The following is a 19,138-nucleotide window of genomic DNA, read 5'->3' as shown; positions in this document are numbered from 1 at the left end:
GAAGGTCCAAACAGGCTCAGTTGTGGCTTCTATTCCAGTTACTGTGTGATTACCTGTTTTGCTCAATGAGGAGCTTCAGTGTCTGTCTGTTGGTCAGCATGACATCAGAATCTATGCTGAAGTAGTAGTCGCATGTGGCATCCTGACGGCAAAGATCCCTAATGAAATTAAAACACAGACATGGCGGAGAAAATGATTTTTTGTTTTCCAACCCAGAGCTGATTACGGTCAATAAAAGGCTTGGAATTAATCACTGTCACGGCTTTAGATTTATCAGCGTCAAAGTATAAGGTGTAATTTTCAATGGTGGAGTCTGACTCTTGCTATCTTTAAACCTCCAGTGGATAAGGAGATTTCAGAAAATTAGAGACTCCTAATAAACCTAAGACTTCTTCATTACAGGGCTGTGCTGACCAATGCTTCCCGGCATGCTGTGCCTAAACGTTTTGGTCCAAATAAAGCTGCAGTTTACACCTGAGTGTGTGAGTTTGTGAATCCTTACACATTGCCGAGGATTTTAAATCAGTCACAATGCAGCCTGGAAAAAAAATAAGTCAATGAATTTAATTTAGCAACATTTACAACCTTCTTGAGGACAGTCTCAGTCTCCATCAGAGGTTTGTAGATGCTTATGACACCTGCTAAACTATGAGAAGACATTTTGGATTGGTCCTCCTTAAATAATTGTTTTCCTTCTACAACAATTCCTTTATGATGAATTGTAGATAGATGTGAAGAGTTCAGACTTAGTTGTAGAAATCCATAATGTCAGAAGGAAAATGGAATTGCATGCTAAAAATCAAGCATGCCCAAATATAAAGTATGGCAGAGGGAGCATTATGTTTGGGGCTGCTTTTCAAAAATAGGGTCTAAGGCTTCACAGATAGAGGAAGGAAATAATTAAAAATAAAATTTAAAAAATCAAAAACATTAGAATGGCTGAAAATTAAGAAAATTCATATTTTTGAATTACCAAGTTGCTGGCCTTAGCCTGACTGGGATGCTGAAGAGGGTTGACAGTTACAATAAAACATACCCTGCCTTGACATCCTTTAGAACGATAATTTACAAAATAAACATTATGTTATATATAACTTTAGACTTTAGAGCATGAACCCATTAAGAAAGAGCTTACTAAGACTTAAATAACTCGACTTTATTTTCTGTAATAGGAGTGGACCCCTACTACCATCTTTTATCTAAAAGCAATTATATTGATAGAGAGGGGAAGCTCACAGCCCACATTTCCAGTTTCCTTAGCACCTTTTCCCAGGTTTGACTGTGAATGATATTCAGAAGCAAAAACTACAACTGTTTGCCTGTTATTAGTTTAGTCATATTATGTTTATCTGTAAATCTGTGATTTAGCTGAACCTAAGACCACGTTTTATGAGTAATCAATACAGAAAGACTACAAAGCAGCACCAAAGGTGTATTTGTCTCTCTGGTTATTCTTAATACAGACCTTGAATGCACTGAATTATTCATGCTTCTAGCAACAAAGATGACCGTTTTCCCAAACAGAAACCATGAAAACTCGTTTAGAGGTTTTGAAAGTATTGCATGGTTAATCAAAGTCAGAAAACACCATATCCTTTATAATCATTCAAAAATTCTAAGAAACTTCAGATTCTGAGAAATGATACATTTATAATAGTTATACATACATTGCCATATTCCTGGCCTCTCCTTGGCTCAAATTTTCTTCTGGTCCCACAACTTTGAAACTGTTGAACACATTCTTGTTCTCTTCCCAGAACCTCTGGATGTGCTTCTCGTGGTAAACCTCCTGAGCAGGGAGCCAATATTAATGGATTAACAGAGACACCACATACTGTGTAAGGAGCCATGTAGAGATCTAGGAAGGAAAAAAAAAACTGCACATGCAGCTGCATGTACTCACATTGTTGTGGACAAAGAGTTTGAGTTTATCCTTTGGGTAATCCAGGGTCAGCAGTCGCTGAAAGAATTCAGGAAGAAATGGAGTTGGCTGCTCAATGAATACTCCAACCAGCACATTTGGATACTCCTGTTTAGATTCGAAAGAAAGACATATTGTTTAGATTTCATAAAAGTGTCCCTGGCAGTGGAAGACTTGTTTAAAATAAATCATGGATGATTTTGACATTTCATTTCTCACATAAGCAAACCATGAAGCCAATACATCCATATTGTTTAGATTTCATAAAAGTGTCCCTGGCAGTGGAAGACTTGTTTAAAATAAATCATGGATGATTTTGACATTTCATTTCTCACATAAGCAAACCATGAAGCCAATACATCTGTCACTGCATTAACTCTATTTTCTTGATTTGACTTTAGAATTGTGCCTTGACTATTGTCTTTGCAGAATTTGGTGCTGGCTTTAACATTTTAAATATGTTGTTAACACATTGCAAAACCCTTCGCATTAATTTCCTGAACATCTTCCATCCTGACCAGCTGATATGTTGTAATCTAATGAAGTGGGTAACCAAAACCACGGTACAAACACGTGCACAAAATGATTCCGCAGAAAGTTGAGGAAATAAAGATAAAATGGAAAAATGAAGCAATAGAGAAGAGAAGAGCAAAGACTTTCCCATGACACTCAGCTCCAGCCCACACAGCTCAGTCTGGACTCTTGATCCTCTTGACCAGTTCATGGCAAAGGTCTGGGCCAAGGATGAAAAGAGATCCGAGAAGAACCATCTAATTTGCAAGTTCCGCAATGACTGTGTTTTAGGCACAAGAATGGGAGCTCATCCATCAAGGCAATGTGAGCTTAAATTGGCACAGAAAAGCAGGAGCAGACAGAAACATTAAAACGAAAGCAAAAAGTTACCCTTAGCATTTCTTATAGCAGAGAAAAGCAACACCCAACAGTAGAAACAGTTAAAGAAAAGCAATGAAGTGGCCTGGGTGGGATTGTTTGGTCTTTCGTGGTGTAACTCTCAGTGTCATTGCAGGGCTTAAGTTCAATCTCAAAACACAAGTACACTAAAAACCAACAAGTACCTCCTCCAAACTGGGTTTACCCCACAGGAAAGGCCTGGACAGTATGACCAAACTTTCCACATGACCTGAGCTCCCACCAGTTTCTGTCCCACATAAACAAAGGGGCACAGTGGAATGAAATGTCCTTTCTAATGTGCCTATTATTGAGAAGGAGTAGTGTTTTCTTCATTCACTGTGGAAGGTCACCAATAGCAACTTTCACAGTGATGCCTTTCATGTAGCTTGGTTTGTACTGAATCGGCTCCAGTTAAACTATTGAAGTGTATCCATGCAGCATGTTGGATTACAGCAATTTTATTTGTGTAATGTGAAAACATTAATTTTAGTGAACAGTAAAAACACATTTTGCTCTACAATAGACAGATTTTCCTCAAACTATTTTTAAGGTAAAAATAAATAAAGATGAACTGAGATCTTGTGTTGGTTACAGTGTTCGCCTAGAGGACCCAGAAGTAAAGTTTGGCATCATTCTTGACAGACGTAACCACACAGCAATAGACATTTCCTATTGCCTGCCATTCCTGCCGGCTATACGTTGCCAGCCTGGGTTGAACTCTGTGACAAATTTTCAGTACAACCACTGTAAGTTACTATTGTGGATAAAACCCACAGTGCGGCGCATGCTAAAAGACAGCCTGGTCGACAGTGACACCCCTTTAAATGAGCCCTTCAGAAAACCTCAAAAGCCATATCCTGCACCGCAGATGTGCAGTGCTTCCTCTTGCCCAAGTAGTTCCCCTTGCACTTATGCTCTTTTAAAATGGTCCAGAAATGCGGAATGGGCACATAACCTATTATCGCTGGAAAGACAGTGGAGTACCAACAGAATTGCTTATCTGTTGAAATACGGAAAAAAATCTGGGATCTTCAACTACTGTCTAAACAGTCAGTGATACATGGGTGGTTGATGTTGGGAAATGGGCTGTATGTGTCATCCTTTCCGGAGTCCAGAAGAGAGGATGAAGAAGAACTTTCCACAGCAGCTATTTCAAAGCAGACTAAAAAAGGATGGCAAGTAGATGGAAAAAAGCAGTCTGGTGCACCTACTTTTAACTGAGAAAAGTCTACGACGTCATCATCACAGTGGCTACAGCCGTGTTCATAGTTCCATGCATTGGGAACATAGTTGGCCAGATAGTTCAAGTACATCTGCAAGAAAAAAGCATTCAAAGTAAATAAAAGACTTGAGACAGCTGAGGTCACATTCTTATGATATGTTTGAAAATCCTAACCTGGAATACAACTGTGGACGTAAAGATTTATTGTACGACTGTGTCATGACTGGACACATTCACTTGCAGGTCAGACTAAAGGCCACAGAGTGATGTGTCGTCTACAGAAGCCAAGGCTTGGCAACAATGTTATCATTCTTCATAACTTTCAACATATTGTTAGCACAACCATTGCTGCTCTGTATTTAGTGTGAGAACGTGTAATTTACCGGTTGCTACCGTTTGCCAGTCTGTTATTGCAGACGTTAACGCCATGATCATGTAGCTGTCACAAAACTCAACTTGGCGAGATAACTGGGAAATAAAATGAACTAATGGTCTGACAACTCGCTAGTCAGCTCATACTGTGATCTCTCATTAAAAGCTTTTCTTTCAGCTGTTGAGCCCTCTGGGAAGAATGACTCAGTAGTTTGGTGGGTTTGGTTCTTTAACAGGGAAGACCAAACATAAACAGTTGGCCAAAAAATGAGACAGGAGAAGGAAAAGACCAGAAGAAAAATCAACAGAATTATAGCGGGCATCCTGCTTTTTAGTTTCCTCAGCTCTACACCATGATGTAGAATTGAGTGATGGCAAAAACAAAATGAGAGTATTGTAGCTATATTCACTGCCCTTTATGCCTAGGTAACTAGCAAGTATCACGTTACCAGTAAGTAGAGTCAAATTTATACAACGAACAGAACATCAGCAGCAGTGATGAATGGTTGCTGGATAAAATCTAAAAGTCTAAAAGGCCAACAGAAACTCATTTGCAAATGGCAGGAAAGAGTTTGATAATTACATTCAAGGTTAGTGTCATAGGTCAGGATAATTATCTTAAAAGTATCTGTTCTGTCCCTTAAGTAGGCTACATTAGGTGTGTCCTTGACTGCAATTTCTTGCTCACTTTGGTGTTTCCGTTGCCATGGACAACTACTGGCAGAGAGTCGTACGCCGTGTTTCTAACTCTCACTCTGTCCGTTCCAAACTTGAGAAGCACTTCATCTGCCAACAAAAAGGGGAACACAAGACATTTTAGGCCATATTTTGAAAGCTGACATACTACATGGGCAAGAGCTGCGAGGATTTAGAACTTATAAACTGCAAATCCTACATGTTCACTGAAAGTAATCCACAGATTGGCGGCAGCACCAACATCAAATGTTGGTTTAAGTGTTTTTTTTGGTTGTTGTTTTTTTGCCACTTAGACATCCAAGACAGAGTTTAAATTATAAAGATTCAGAGATTATTCAATTAGAAAATAAAATATCTTTAAATTCTCACCAACAGCCCCGTTCAGGTTTTGAAAAATCTGGCACTTGTGGTCCAAAGTCATATTGAGAGATTCCTGTAAGAAGACAAAGACCTACATTTAGCCATCCATAGCAATCCATAATTTAAAACACAGACATGTGTTTTAAATTAAGATGCTGCCATTGGGATTCAGTGGTGCACAGTTTACTCTTCTGGGTCTGTCTTCTCTTATTGCAATAACCACATCCAATTTGAACCTGTTGCCAAGCTGTGGAGCTCCCATTACATTACTAATTGAGACATGGCAGATGTTGATGCAGGCACGATCAAGTCACTGTGCCCGTGGTTAAAAAAACACAATGGAGACATGAACCAAGCCACAGATTTAGAGAATCTTTGCTCTCTTGGCAGGACTCACCCGCTGTAATGGGTCCAGGTATATTTTAGTGTAGAAGAGCTGGTCATCATCATTATCGTGAAGGTTCCACTGTGAAACTATTCTGTTTATGTACGGGGCGTAGCCAATTATACCTGAAAGTAATAAACAGTGTGAAACACAAATCCAGCAGTAAAAGATAGAGTGAGAAATGTTTACAGGTGTATACATGGCTGGTAGGCTGTTGGTGACAATTACAGTACAACTGCTGGCTCCGTGGTGTAGGTCGAAATACTTGGGAAGCCTGGACGTCTTAGCACAGAGTGTGACTTTTGGCAATAATCCCAAGCACACACGAGAAATAGCTAGGGACTTTCTCTTCCCTCAGAGTAATAATGGGTAGTAAGAAGGATCTTTATGTTTAGAACAACACAACTTACTGCTAGCTGAGTTTCTGAAACTATATTTGGTGGTATCTTACACACTATAAATGCACATTCTCATGGCAATCTCTACTCCAGTTTCCCCCCCACGTCTCTTCTTTTCCTCACTGTGTTGCTCAAGGACAGTGACCACAATAACAGATTGCAGGGTTTGGCTGTGTTGCTGGTTTGCTCCATTTTGCATCCTATCATTTGAAAAAAGCCTCAGACACTGTAAACAAGTCGATGGACAGACATGACATAATCTAAGCGGCAGGAATGAGAGAAAAATGTTCAAAAGAAATCGTATTTTATGTTTTTAAGCTTTTATTCCTGATAGCTAGTCCACCTCAAATGCTGCGAATTGCATGCCTGTTGGAAACGTTCAGTGTCTTGTACTGCTCTACTAGATGAGGCAGCATAAAACATTCTCAGGAATGAAAACACATAATATGAAACAACAGTTCACATTTTTTATGATATATACGTATGCTTGGACAGACAGGGTTTAATGGCCAGATCCCAGGGATTTCGGGTAATTAGCTTTAACCATTAGTAGTTTTGTTAGTGTGCGTGACCCCTCACTCTACTTAAATAAACACATGCAGTCACACACAAACATAACCCTATCTTGACTGCATCTCAAAGACACTAGACTCTCTGTGACAAAGTATGCATCCAGATGCTATAAAACTTTCCCCAATGGTCACTTGGGCGGTAGCGTTAGGAACACAAACAAAGCCTACAATTTTATACAAACTGTGGCACATTCAGGGGCCCAAGACAAATCCACATGTCATGTCAATGACAATGAATGCTAAAAACAGCCTCTGATCAGTCTGAGACAGCCGGGCTCCAATATGGGAGGTCAGACCACACTGATGACCACAAGGAAGGCAGTAATTCAATGTCCTGAAGAACTGGCAGGATGCAAATGACCAGGCCATACGGCTTATATATGAGAGCATACTGTTACTGTTTCTTTCTTAAAAATGTCTGCATGAGTGCGCATATTCTGAACTGTCTTCCCCCTCTCTCATTTCACATCTTCAGGTGTGTATTCACATCCCCTCATGTAGCAGAGAGGATCATTACTAAAGAAAAGAAACCGCAGTATGCCATGGGATTCACCCACCTCCAGTGTACCGCAGACAGGAAATACCTGACGGAGCAAGATTACAAGGAAAATATAGTTGAATTTCGCAGCAAAAGATAATAATAATAATAAAAAAACCATTAAGTGGTATTGTATTTTTAAAACTAACACTGGGCTGCAGGTCTCGCAGCTTCTCCACCTCTCATAACTGTAGAACTCTGAAGGGCCAGTGCGGCTTAAATTCCCGAATTCCAGCCAGGCTTACAGGTCTTCAAACTTTGACAGCTGATGGTGGAATTTCAAAATCCCTTTGCTCACATAGAAACTAGGTGTGTTTACAGTCAAGCATAAAATATCTAGGCACATAACATAAACACAGTGGGTAACATTGGAACCAGTTTCAGTGGAAACCATTGCCGTAATGATCCTAATATTGCCTTCAGATTTGCAGCGTCCAGCTGTCCAACACAAGGAACCATTCACCCTAACTAATACATTTTATTCTCTGGAGATGCCTGGATTTTGTCACTTAGGGTAAAACATGGGTGACAGGGTTGAATTAGAAACATTATGTTTACACAGGAGGTGCAGAGCAGCAGCAGAAAGAGAATGCCTTCAGGCAGAGTATGTAGTTGTGCTGAGTCTAATATACAATCCCTCTACTTGTGCATTTAAGAACACAGAAAAGAAGACCTCACATCTTTGTTTTCTTCTTTGAGTAAAATGCAAGCTGGTATACAGCTCGTGCAGACAGCTGGGTTGGTTAAAATAGAAGTGAATTGTTTCTGTCAGATGCATGCCAAACATGGGATTAAAAAACAAAGTTGCAATGCTTTTTGTGTAGATGTACCTCTAGGGAAGAGCTATTCTAGTCTTTTGAACTCACTTTCTTTAACCACAATTTATGGTTACTATTACTCCAAAGTCTCAGAGATTGGACTTGAATAAGTCAAAGCAGCTTTTCATATTCAGAACCTACCTCCAGAGTTGAGGTAGCGTTTCCCAGTGCGGACTAAGGGGTACTTGTCAGCGAGCTGTTTATCTGGCCATACCAGTCCCTCTGCAGCAAATAGCACCTTGTGATTGGCCTGCTGAAACTTCCTGAGAATTTCTTCTGGTCCCCCAGCAAAGATAAGATCATAGCTAAAAGGGAGGAGTGAAGACGAAATGCAACAGATCATTTAACCTTTCAACTTCATCAACATCTTTTTATCTTACATCTGACACACCTGCTAGGCTTCTACTTGCCTGAGACTGATAAACATCTCAATGTAAACAGTAGACATTCTTCAGGTGGGAACACTTGTTTAGCCAAGCACTGTGGATTGCACTGCTAGGCATTTCAAAAAATGCTGTGATTTGTCAGCCACCAACACACAAAAGCACTTTAACTGTGCTGACGCATGCATGGCCTATACAGTTCTGCGCCAGACTGAGGGGAAAATGCCCACCTCATTACATAAGCCTCATGGTGACTTGTTTAAAAGTATGCTATTACCCAAAGGTCAGATGTTTTAGTATGTGGAAAATCGTAATATTTCTGGTGATTTTATTACTTGGAGGTGTGAAATCATAACAATAAAAGAGGTGATTCATTTTAGTGACACCATTCCCAAAATAATTGCTTAATAAATATTTTCTAATAGATGTGGCTGTGATGAAGCCACACTCGTCTGTACTTGTGGGGATTTGACATGAACTAAATCCCATTTTTTATAATAGCTCGAGTTGTGCAATGACAGTTTATCACCATGCCAAGCAAAGCAATTGCAAAACAATTGTAACTATTCATGTAGTTTGCAAACCAAGAAAGGTGCAAAAGACAAATTTGTCCATTAAAACAATTGTCTTTTAGATTTCTTTCTCTGTATTTCTCGTATTTACCTAAACTTACTCAAATGTCTTTTCATGATGTTTAATTAACCATCACTGTAGTGAAATGCCAAATTGTTTTGCTACAATTCCAAACTTTGGTGTTATTGAACACTGTGTAATAATAACTAGTGAATATTAACTGCTGGTACCAAGAATTGTTTTAGGTTGCTAGACTCATCAACACAAACTAGCAGGCGAATGTAACCAGTATCTAACATAGCTTAAACAAGGTGCTGGAAATATTCCTTAGAGATTTTGGTCCATATTCACGTGATACCTAAATATCCACGATGTAAATATCCCATTTCGAAGGTGCTCTATTGTTACCTACTTACCATGAAGTAAGTAGAAAATTTGTCAATAACATTGTCATGATTTGAGCTTTGTGACATGGTGTGTTGCCATCAGAAAATGGGTTCACTCAGTTACAATACTCAGGTTGGCTGTGGCATTTAAATCATGCTCCATTGGTGCTAAAGAGGCCAAGGTATGTCAAGAAAATATTCTGTGCCCCATTACTGCACCAACATCCTGAACCATTGGTAAAAGGGATGTTATTTACACCCAATTCGGACTCTAGTATAATAATAATGGATTGGATTTATATAGTGCTTTTCAAGGCACCCAAAGCGCTTTACAATACCACTATTCATTCACTCTCACATTCACACACTGGTGGAGGCAAGCTACGGTTGTAGCCACAGCTGCCCTGGGGTAGACTGACAGAAGCAAGACTGCCATATCGCGCCATCGGCCCCTCTGGCCAACACCAGTAGGCAGTAGGGTAAAGTGTCTTGCCCAAGGACACAACGACCAGGACAGAGAGCCCGGGGATCAAACCGGCGACCTTCCGGTTACAGATGCGCTTCCCAACCCCCTGAGCCACGATTATTATCTGAATGTTGCACCAGAAATCAAGATATCAAGCATGTAATTAATTTGTTTTCCAAATTTGTTGAACCATTGCAAATTGTGGCCTCACTGGGTGACACCCAGTGTGGTCTTCTGCAGCTGTTGTCCAAATGCTTCAAGGTTCAGCATTATGCGCATTCAGAGAAGCTATCTTGCACATCTTGGTTGTTACCAGTGATCATTTCGAGGTTCTGTTGACTCTTCTGATCTCTGGCATTAACAAGGCATTTTCATTCAGAGAACTGCTACTCACTGGATATTTTCTCTTTCTCTGACCTCTATTTTGGACCTTTGTATGACCCAGACATGGTTGTGTGGGAAAATCCCATTAGATCAGCAGTTTCTAAAATACACCAGCCTGTCTGGCACCAACAACCTTGCCACGTTTAAAGTCACCTTTCCTTCCCATTCTGATGCTCACTTTAAACGTCAGCACATTGTTGTAACCATGTCTGCATTCCTAAATGCACTGAGTTGCAGCCATGTGATTGGCTGATTTGATATTTGTGCTAATGAGCAGCTGAACAATAATAAAGTACCCAGTAAAAAGTACATCTGGACATAGTTATGCAGCAATTACAGAAAACGTGTTATTCTCCTGTCTTATGAATTTAAAAATGGAAAAACCATTCCGTCCTGTCTTTACAAAGGTGTGAGAAAACACATTTATCAATTTATATTGTGCAACGTGAAACACTGAAGTGATTACTTCTATCTATGCATGTCTTTTTTTAAATGCATGTAGGCGTTTTGATTTTGAAAATTCAGCACATTTTTTAAAACGCACAAAAACACAGTGAATTACAGTTTAATGACTAAATTCATCAGAAGACAAAATATAGGCCTGTGATTGTAGCGAAGGCAGAAACTGTCAAAAAACCCGAGGTGGTCTAGCAGGATTATAGATGTTAAATTACATTTAACTGGCTCCTAATCCTCTGAAATGCAGAGGCAGTTGAATATACTACAATCACTTCCTCTAAAAGGAAAAAAAATACATTCCAATTACCTGTTTCAAGGGTGTGACAGCTCTGCACAGTAATTATGGTGAACATTATTCATGTCACATGGTATGGCAAGTATCATCGTCCGTTGCTCTATTTAAGGAAATGTGGCATGCAAAGCTCTTATTATTCTTAACCACTCACATTTACTCAGTGAAACTTTCCATTTGACTGCAAAACTCATAATTCACCTACCTGCATGGGAGAATTATTCTCCTCATGTATTTGGTATTGCTCTATAATAATGCCTTTGCAAGAAGAAGTGGAGCACACGTAAATATGCAGAAACACCTCTCACTCAGGAAATAAGGCTTTCAAAGCAATTATTATGCTCTGTGATTGTGAAAATTAGTTACAATATCTCATTTATAGCTCTACGTAGCAATTAAAGGTGTTTTGCATCTCTTTTTTATACTGAAACAGAAAACATAAATCAGATCAAAGCTGATGGTTAAACAGAAGCTGAGCAACAACAAAAAACTGAAATAACAAAGATATAGTGTAAGGAAGCAAAAGCACATGATCAAACAACTTATTCTTTTTTTAAATTTATTATATTTATTGACTGTAAATATCATAAGAATAAAGGCTTTTGCTTGTCTGCACATCTGTCTGTTGGGAATATTCTGCATATCTTACATCTGTCAAGGCTTAGATTAAAATAAATTTAGCCAATCAGACATATTTTTTATATATTTTCCCATGTAATTAAATGTGTTTATTTAACAGAAAATGAATCTGAATATTAAAGAAAAGTTCAGAAAAAAAACAGAACGTACCTATCCACAGAGAAGACAACAAGATCCTCCTGATCAGCCAGAGCCTCCATGGCATTCTTCAGTAGTCTGACTTTTTGCCCTCCACCAATAGAACGACCCACATCGCCGCCCTTCCATACCTCTCCCATTCCCAACACCTAAAACATAACACAGAATGAGTCCCAAAACCCTCTCGACACCAAAACTGGCCTTGCAGCCCTGCCTTGTCTGTCAGTTTTATTTTGTATAGTTTTCAAAAAAACACAACTCTAAAATGCACAGTCAGATTGGTTACTTGATTAATGATAAAATAATTCAAATTCTTTAAAGCTGATGGGTTAATATTGCTCAGTTGAAGAGCTTATTACGCTGTGTTCAGTCTACACAACTGCTACAAGATATCAGCCCGCTTATGGCTCGATTTGGAGGACACAGGGAATCATTGTCTGATGGGAATGAAAATGGGAGCGTTGCAAGACAGCTGATGTTTTAATCTTACATAGTGTTTGTGATGAGAACCAGCGCTGCATCCGGAGCATGCAAGCCTTAAAATGCCCCAGTAGACAAAAAAGCATGTTAAGAGTTTTCTGGATTCTTAAGTGGCAGCTCCATCACTTTTGTGAAGTTGATCAGTATGACTAAAGCCTCTGAGAGTTTTTTTTTCTTCCCAGCTGTGTACAACTGTAAACTGTCTGGTTGCATTCCTTTCCCAGAAACATCCATCTAGCCCTCCTTCTTGATAACAACATGTGCAAAACTGATCCGGGAGCCATGTTTACTCTGCAGCCTGATCCCGTACAACGCAAGTGTGATACTATAATACTATAATAGCCAAAGCTAGCATAATAACCATCAGTAACAGGTAAAACTCCTGAGATACAATTACATTTTCTGGATATTCTTTTTTTACTAATCTTTTTTATGAGCTTTCTGTACAGAAGTTATTGTATGCATTTTGCAGAAACAATATAAGCAAACACATAATAAGAAACAATACACAAGAAGAACTTAACTTAGTTCAAACCACTAAAATGGATTGTCTTGGCCCAAAAGGCTTACAAAGTATCTTGAAAATGTCTGCCTGGAGAACAAAAACAAACTGGTGCAGCACAATTACACGCATAAGAATACAAATGAGGGCAGAGCATGAACTGAACCCTGAGCAAGAAAAAAAAAGAAGGAAAAAGCGTTTTTTAACAATTGTTTCAACCACAGAGGGGAATTCTGGATCCAGATTAAACGCTATCCATGAATGTTTTTGCAGCTTGCTCCACTCCATTGTTTCCTTTAATAAGTGCAATCAATCCATGGAAATTTGTGTTAAAACATTTTGCTGCTGTGTGTGTCAGTGCAGTGCCCTTAACTCTGGATTTGTGAATATGCAGTCATTTCAAAATTTAAAAAGAAAGTTTTACCTTCACAGTGTAGTTAAAATAGTCAGCAGACCTCATGAAGCGGAGGAAACCATCTGTTTCCTCAGTTGCAACAGTTAAGACGAGCAATTTCTCTGAAAAAGAGGAAAAAAAGAACGTTAAATATTCCTTATTTTGACCTTAAGTCATCAAATGCTTTCTTTCCTGTGAAATTACAGGGATGCAGGGATATACTCTTGCAGAAGACATATTAGGTTGCAAAATTTTTGGCTTTCATTGAAGGATATCCACAAAAATGTGTATATTTTTCTAAGCTTAAATATATGCATTGAGATTCCCACTTCTTTGTGGACCATGATCGTTGTAAACCTCAAACCTATGTCAACATACTGGTAACTATTTGGTTAAGCAAACCTATGTCTCAAATTAGGAGGGACTACTGTAGTTTTAGTTTGATCCCAAAACGGAAGTGTATTTTCAAAGACAGACAAAATAATTTCTTCCTTTTTGGGATAGAAGAACTCCCACAAACCTCCAGGATATTTCTAGTGGCCTTGAGTGCTGAAAACTGAGGTCTGAAGAAGGGTTAACCAAATGCAAATTTTCACAGTAGTGTGTCTGGATTCCTCAAAAGCTCAACTCACTGAGCTAGTTTTCACTTGTTCTGTCATGTTTTGTAAAACGAGGTGTGTGTGTGTGTGTGTGTGTGTGTGTGTGTGTGTGTGTGTGTGTGTTGGGGGGGGGGGGGGGGGGGGGGGGGGGGACCACACATCTTTAAATCTTTTTCATGAAATGCTATTACAACATAAAGGGGGGAAACTAATTAATTCCTAGCTTACATTTTAAAATGTGCTGTACTGTGCTAGCCATCAGACAAGCTAACAAAAAAGTTAATGATGCTTTTATGTGGTTTTAAATGACTATTTGAGAACTATTCCTGCTTTTCAAATATGGAAACCAGACTATCCTCTGTTTAATATACAGCACAAAGTTCCATTAAACCCCTGTAAAATATTTATTGGACATTGGCAAGTGGAATTGGGAGTGGGAAAGAGTAGATATCTGGGACTTATAAACGCTTCCACAGGACCTAACTCTCAGCCTGCCCGAGAACATAGTTAAAGAGCTTCCATTTCTCCTTTGGAGTGCAAAGTTTAACACGATTATCATCACTGATCTTTTTCTTGTCTTTTTGACTGCAATGCAAACCTCACTAGACGTATAAAGAGTTAAATTATTAGACAGTTCAAAAAGGACATCACGTTTTCATCTTGAGAGACCTGTTAATCTTGGCCAAATAAATCTTACATGGCTGTCCTTTGATGTGGATCTAAAAAAAAAGCTGATACAAGTTAAATGGATACATTTGTTGCTTCAGTTTTATTTCATATAATTTAAATGCAGTTTATGAAACCCTAGTTTTTAAAATGTAATGTTTGTTCAATGTTAAGATACAGAGACCTTAGTTCCTGTTCCATCCCTTGCCCCATACAATGAACAGTTGGAGGAGCATGGGCTTTTTAAAACATTTGAACAACTACCCTGAAAACAGAAGATTTGTCTGCAAACAAGTGATAGTGTAACTTAAAAAATGTGAAACAAAGGTAAAACAGAGACCCTTTGCTCTTGAAACTTGTTGGCTGCAGCAGTATGGCACAGCTTTTACTCTGAAGGCAAACAGTCTTATTTGCATTTGTGTTGCACTTTTCACATTTTCACTACCATTTTATTAGTAGTTAGCGAGTGTTTGCAGGCAAGTCTGTGTCTTCTAAGCAAACTGTGGATGACTGCAACACTACCACAGACGTCCATGAGACCAGTTTCACCTAGCGAGACAGCAGCATTCGGCAATCAATCACTGACTGATCAGTAAATAAACCTTTTTCCCGAGTAACCAGTAGTTACCAGGGGCCACAGACCAGTATCTAAGTCTGAGTGACCAATTGGAGTTTTAGCAACTGATTTTTTAGTGACAGCCATCAACCTCCAGCGACCCCTCGCCAACTAGTTGGGGTGTACACATGCTTCCCTAGTGACTGGAGGTTGCTAGGGAGACACCAACCATTCTCTAGGCCTGTTTAACTGGGGACGAACTGACACAGACATACTAACAGCTATCTACTACTTCTCACTATGTGAACAAAAAACACAAACAACTGAATATATGTAAACAAACCTCCGAAACTAGTGTAAAATTAAACATGCTGTCAAGTAGAGCTGGGCGATAGAACGATAACGATATGTATTGCGAAATAACTTTTTCTCGATTGAAAAGTTAAACTATTGCGATAGGCCTCATCTCTCTTGTCCTCTTAAAAAAAAAAAAGAACAGCCAATCAAAATTAACTAGCGCAGAGCCGAACCAATCACAGCCGCAGCATCACGTCACGTGACTTGTTACGTACAGCACAAGTGCCAAGCCGCACATGTGTATTTGTTTGGGAAGCAGCCAGTCGCCGTGAGAAAAGTCAACCGAGAGCGTGACCGAAGGTGACCGAAGAGAAAACAGATGATGGTTCCAATGCCGGAGAGATTGTCGAACGGAAGAGCCACAGAAGTTCCGTAGTGTGAAGGTATTTCGGCTATTTCAAGTCTGACAAAAAACAGAGTAGCGCGCACTGTAAATTGTGCCGAAAGCAAGTCTGGAAATACAATAAAGCGGTGCATGCTCAATCTCTGACTGGAAGCGCTGATTCGTCATTCGGCTTTTGTCAGACTAAAGTAACTGTTAAAACTGTTTGAAAAGCTAAGCTATACAACAAGGAGAGATTGAGAATTTCCTTTTAGTTCTCAGTTTATTTGATATTGACAAAAGTTAGTCAGTTTTGTCTGTTCTTCTGTAAAACAAACTCAGATTTATTTTTAGAATTAATATTTTGTTTCTAAGTGGAATTGACAATTTAGTAGTCTGTTTTGTTTGTTCTATTTTGAAACTTAAACGCTTTAGCGGCTGCCCTTTGTGTAGTTTGCAATATTTGCCTTTATTTATCTGAAAAAGTCTCATGTTCCTTACATCTACCCAGTTGAACTTATTATGGGAAATAAATATTTAAATCAAAACAAGCTGCTGATTATTTCACATTTTATTTGTGAGCAACGGCACATTTAAAGCTTACAAATATAGTTATTTGGCTTATATTGTGATATATATCGTTATCGCCTGAAATGAAAAAAACATATCGTGATATGAAAAAATCTTATATCGCCCAGCTCTACTGTCAAGTAAGGAACTAGTTCACATGGTAGGTCCTGTTCTAGAGCTGTATTTGTCCAGAAACCTCATTGCAACTCTTTTCCATTCCTTTACTGTCAGTGTGACTTAGCTTAGACTTAGCTCTCATCTCTGTCTAGTCTGTGGCTCCGTCATCACAGCCATTCCAGTATTAGTGTGACGTAAAAGTCCTGATCGAAAGTGGAAATAATGCCCTGTCTTGCTTTTTCCAAACAGTTCCAAATGCTATGTCACCCAACAAAACCTAGAAACATTTAAAAGAAAGAGTTTCACGTCAATCACTGTAAAGAGGCAAGGGATGACTATTTTGAACCACAGGTGTTCCCTGTTCTTGTTCTTGGCTTGAAGCAAGAAGATGTTGGAGCACAGTGCTGCCAGGGGATGATGTTTCCAGCAGCTGAGAAACACATTTCTCATACCGCTCTATAAAACAGGTTATTTAAACGGTTGCAGGAAAGGCTTCTATTTTGCCCATTTCCCTAAACCTGGCTGACCTGTGAGACACAGAGGCAAAGCTGATGTCTCACAGGTCAGCCAGGTTAGGTATGGGGATAAACGAACAGACTTTCAGACTGTGTACCTTGGAAGCTAGCCATAGTGTTGCAGACAGAAAAGGCGCACACAAATATGTCTTGGAAAAATTCCGAAACCTCCATGAAAGGTCTCTTTTACTTGTGGGCTGTGATTACAGCCAGGGGAAATGTTTAGTATTTCTTTTTGAAATTAACTCCATTTGTTTTTTCTGCACACACATAAACTCAAGACTTCAAGTAGGTTTGTTTGTATTTCTACGATGAAAGATAACAGGGTGCTGCATATTGTGATATCTGCACGGTGACATCTATTTTCACTTCGAAGAGCTGTGCTTCAGTACAGTATATACTCTGAGAAAAAAAGGAAAAGAAAAACAGTGACTTTCCTGTTATGTCAGTGAGACATTTCCCATGAGGAAGAAACGCACTGACAGCTAACACCAATTACTCCTCTGTGACTCTGGCGTGACCTTTCGGAACCACATACTTCACTCCTGTCATAAACATGGAGACCACATGAGTGCATCCCAACAAGCAAGCTCCCACTTAAGTATAGCCTGGAAATGCAAACCACCTTTGATTTAAAAGAAATGAGACATACACTTTTATTTCCTACATTCCAAGTGTTTCTTTTTTTTCAAACATTTATGGCAATCCCCTAGGAGTTTCAGTGCCCTCATGTGAACTGTTGATGTTAACTTTGCTTAGAAATTTGTGAAACTGTCTTCAAATGCAAGCCAAAGTTCCATCAGAAAACTGATGGGCCAAGCCAATTTGTCAGGGAACGTTTGATGGAGGCTATTGCTGCTTCAGGAGTCTCAACAAGTTACTAATTCAAGGGTTCACATTTCCAGTCAGCATTTTGGGTAATTATATAATGTGCTCAACAGAAATATTAAAAGTAAAGCCATTCATGTGTTCCTAGTTTAACTAGCATGTGGTCTGCTATTGTGACAAAGATTAAAACCAGACCACATTTTGCTACCAATTAATGCAGAAATCCAGGTAAATCTGCCTATTTATTTTACATTTAGAGGACTTGTTCACTCTTCATTATTTAATGGAGCAACAGCACTGTCATATTAGATTAGTGCAAGCTTCTAGGATAGGGCTCCATGAAATTATAACAGACTATTAAATTAAAACAGATTATAACAGTGAAAAGAAATAGTTAAATTATTCATCTAATCTAGCTATACCATCTCACTTGTTTCCCCCAAATATTACATTTTCTTTTAGAAATAAATATCCTTTTATGCAACATTCATAACCTATATTATTCATGTTTAATATAATAATGATAGCTACTATAGGCTTGGTTTAGACCAGGGGTAGGCAACTCCAGGCCTCGAGTGCTGGTGTCCTGCAGGTTTTAGATGTGTCCTTGATTCAACACAGCTGATTTAAATGTCAAATGGCCTCCTCAACATGTCCTGAAGTCCTCCAGAGGCCTGGGAATGAACTATGATCCAGGTGTGTTGACCCAGGGTGATATCTAAAACCTGCAGGACACTGGCACTCGAGGCCTGGAGTTCCCTACCCCTGGTTTAGACCAACTAAATAACTGGGTGATGAGCTAGCGCAGGGGTGTCCAACTCCAGGCCTCAAGAGCTGGTGTCCTGCAGGTTTTAGATATCACTCTGGGTCAACACACCTGAATCAAATGATTACTTCATTATCAGGCCTCTGGAGAACTTCAAGACATGTTGAGGAGGTCATTTGGCATTTGGATCAAGGACACATCTAAAACCTGCAGGACACCGGCCCTCGAGGCCTGGAGTTGGACACCCCTGAGCTAGGGTGTTAATAGAAGACGCACTTCCTTCATTATTTGACTTAATCCGAGGGACTTTTTCAGGGTAATAGAAATACACATCTTCCTTTGTTTTTTTTGTCTAACACTAATTTTGAAACTTAGGGCAACTGACCAGCAGTCCTTTGATGTGTTTTTATGCAAACACCATAATCACACCCATAATGAAGCATAATTGAGCGGCAGATGGTAACACTTATAAAGGAGGTTTTCATACAGCTGTGATTTTAGAGTTTTAGTGTCTAGTCAGGGTAAACACAGCGTGTTCTCTTGTCAGTAGTG

General features: G+C 39.2%; 1 protein-coding gene across 2 annotated transcripts in view; it reads right to left on the bottom strand.

The window, feature by feature from the left end:
• Positions 1-19,138, bottom strand: part of plod2 (procollagen-lysine, 2-oxoglutarate 5-dioxygenase 2) — a 36,182-nt gene that overhangs the window by 9,376 nt on the left and 7,668 nt on the right. For both annotated transcript variants that reach the window (XM_085418829.1, XM_085418830.1), the window contains exons 2-11: positions 13,321-13,412; positions 11,927-12,063; positions 8,336-8,499; positions 5,881-5,993; positions 5,493-5,556; positions 5,116-5,213; positions 4,045-4,146; positions 1,904-2,029; positions 1,668-1,789; positions 54-158 (exon numbers count right to left, since the gene is read on the bottom strand). In XM_085418829.1, the coding sequence (XP_085274955.1) occupies positions 54-158; positions 1,668-1,789; positions 1,904-2,029; positions 4,045-4,146; positions 5,116-5,213; positions 5,493-5,556; positions 5,881-5,993; positions 8,336-8,499; positions 11,927-12,063; positions 13,321-13,412 (1,123 nt within the window). The remainder of the gene's footprint in view (positions 1-53; positions 159-1,667; positions 1,790-1,903; positions 2,030-4,044; positions 4,147-5,115; positions 5,214-5,492; positions 5,557-5,880; positions 5,994-8,335; positions 8,500-11,926; positions 12,064-13,320; positions 13,413-19,138) is intronic.

This window comes from Rhamphochromis longiceps, linkage group LG9 (genome assembly GCF_057381845.1).
Source record: "Rhamphochromis longiceps isolate RC_006_pf linkage group LG9, R_longiceps_female_GT1.1, whole genome shotgun sequence".
NCBI classification, from domain to species: Eukaryota; Metazoa; Chordata; class Actinopteri; order Cichliformes; family Cichlidae; genus Rhamphochromis; species Rhamphochromis longiceps.
Note: the sequence above shows the minus strand (reverse complement) of the source record. Positions and strands in the feature narration are given on the sequence as shown.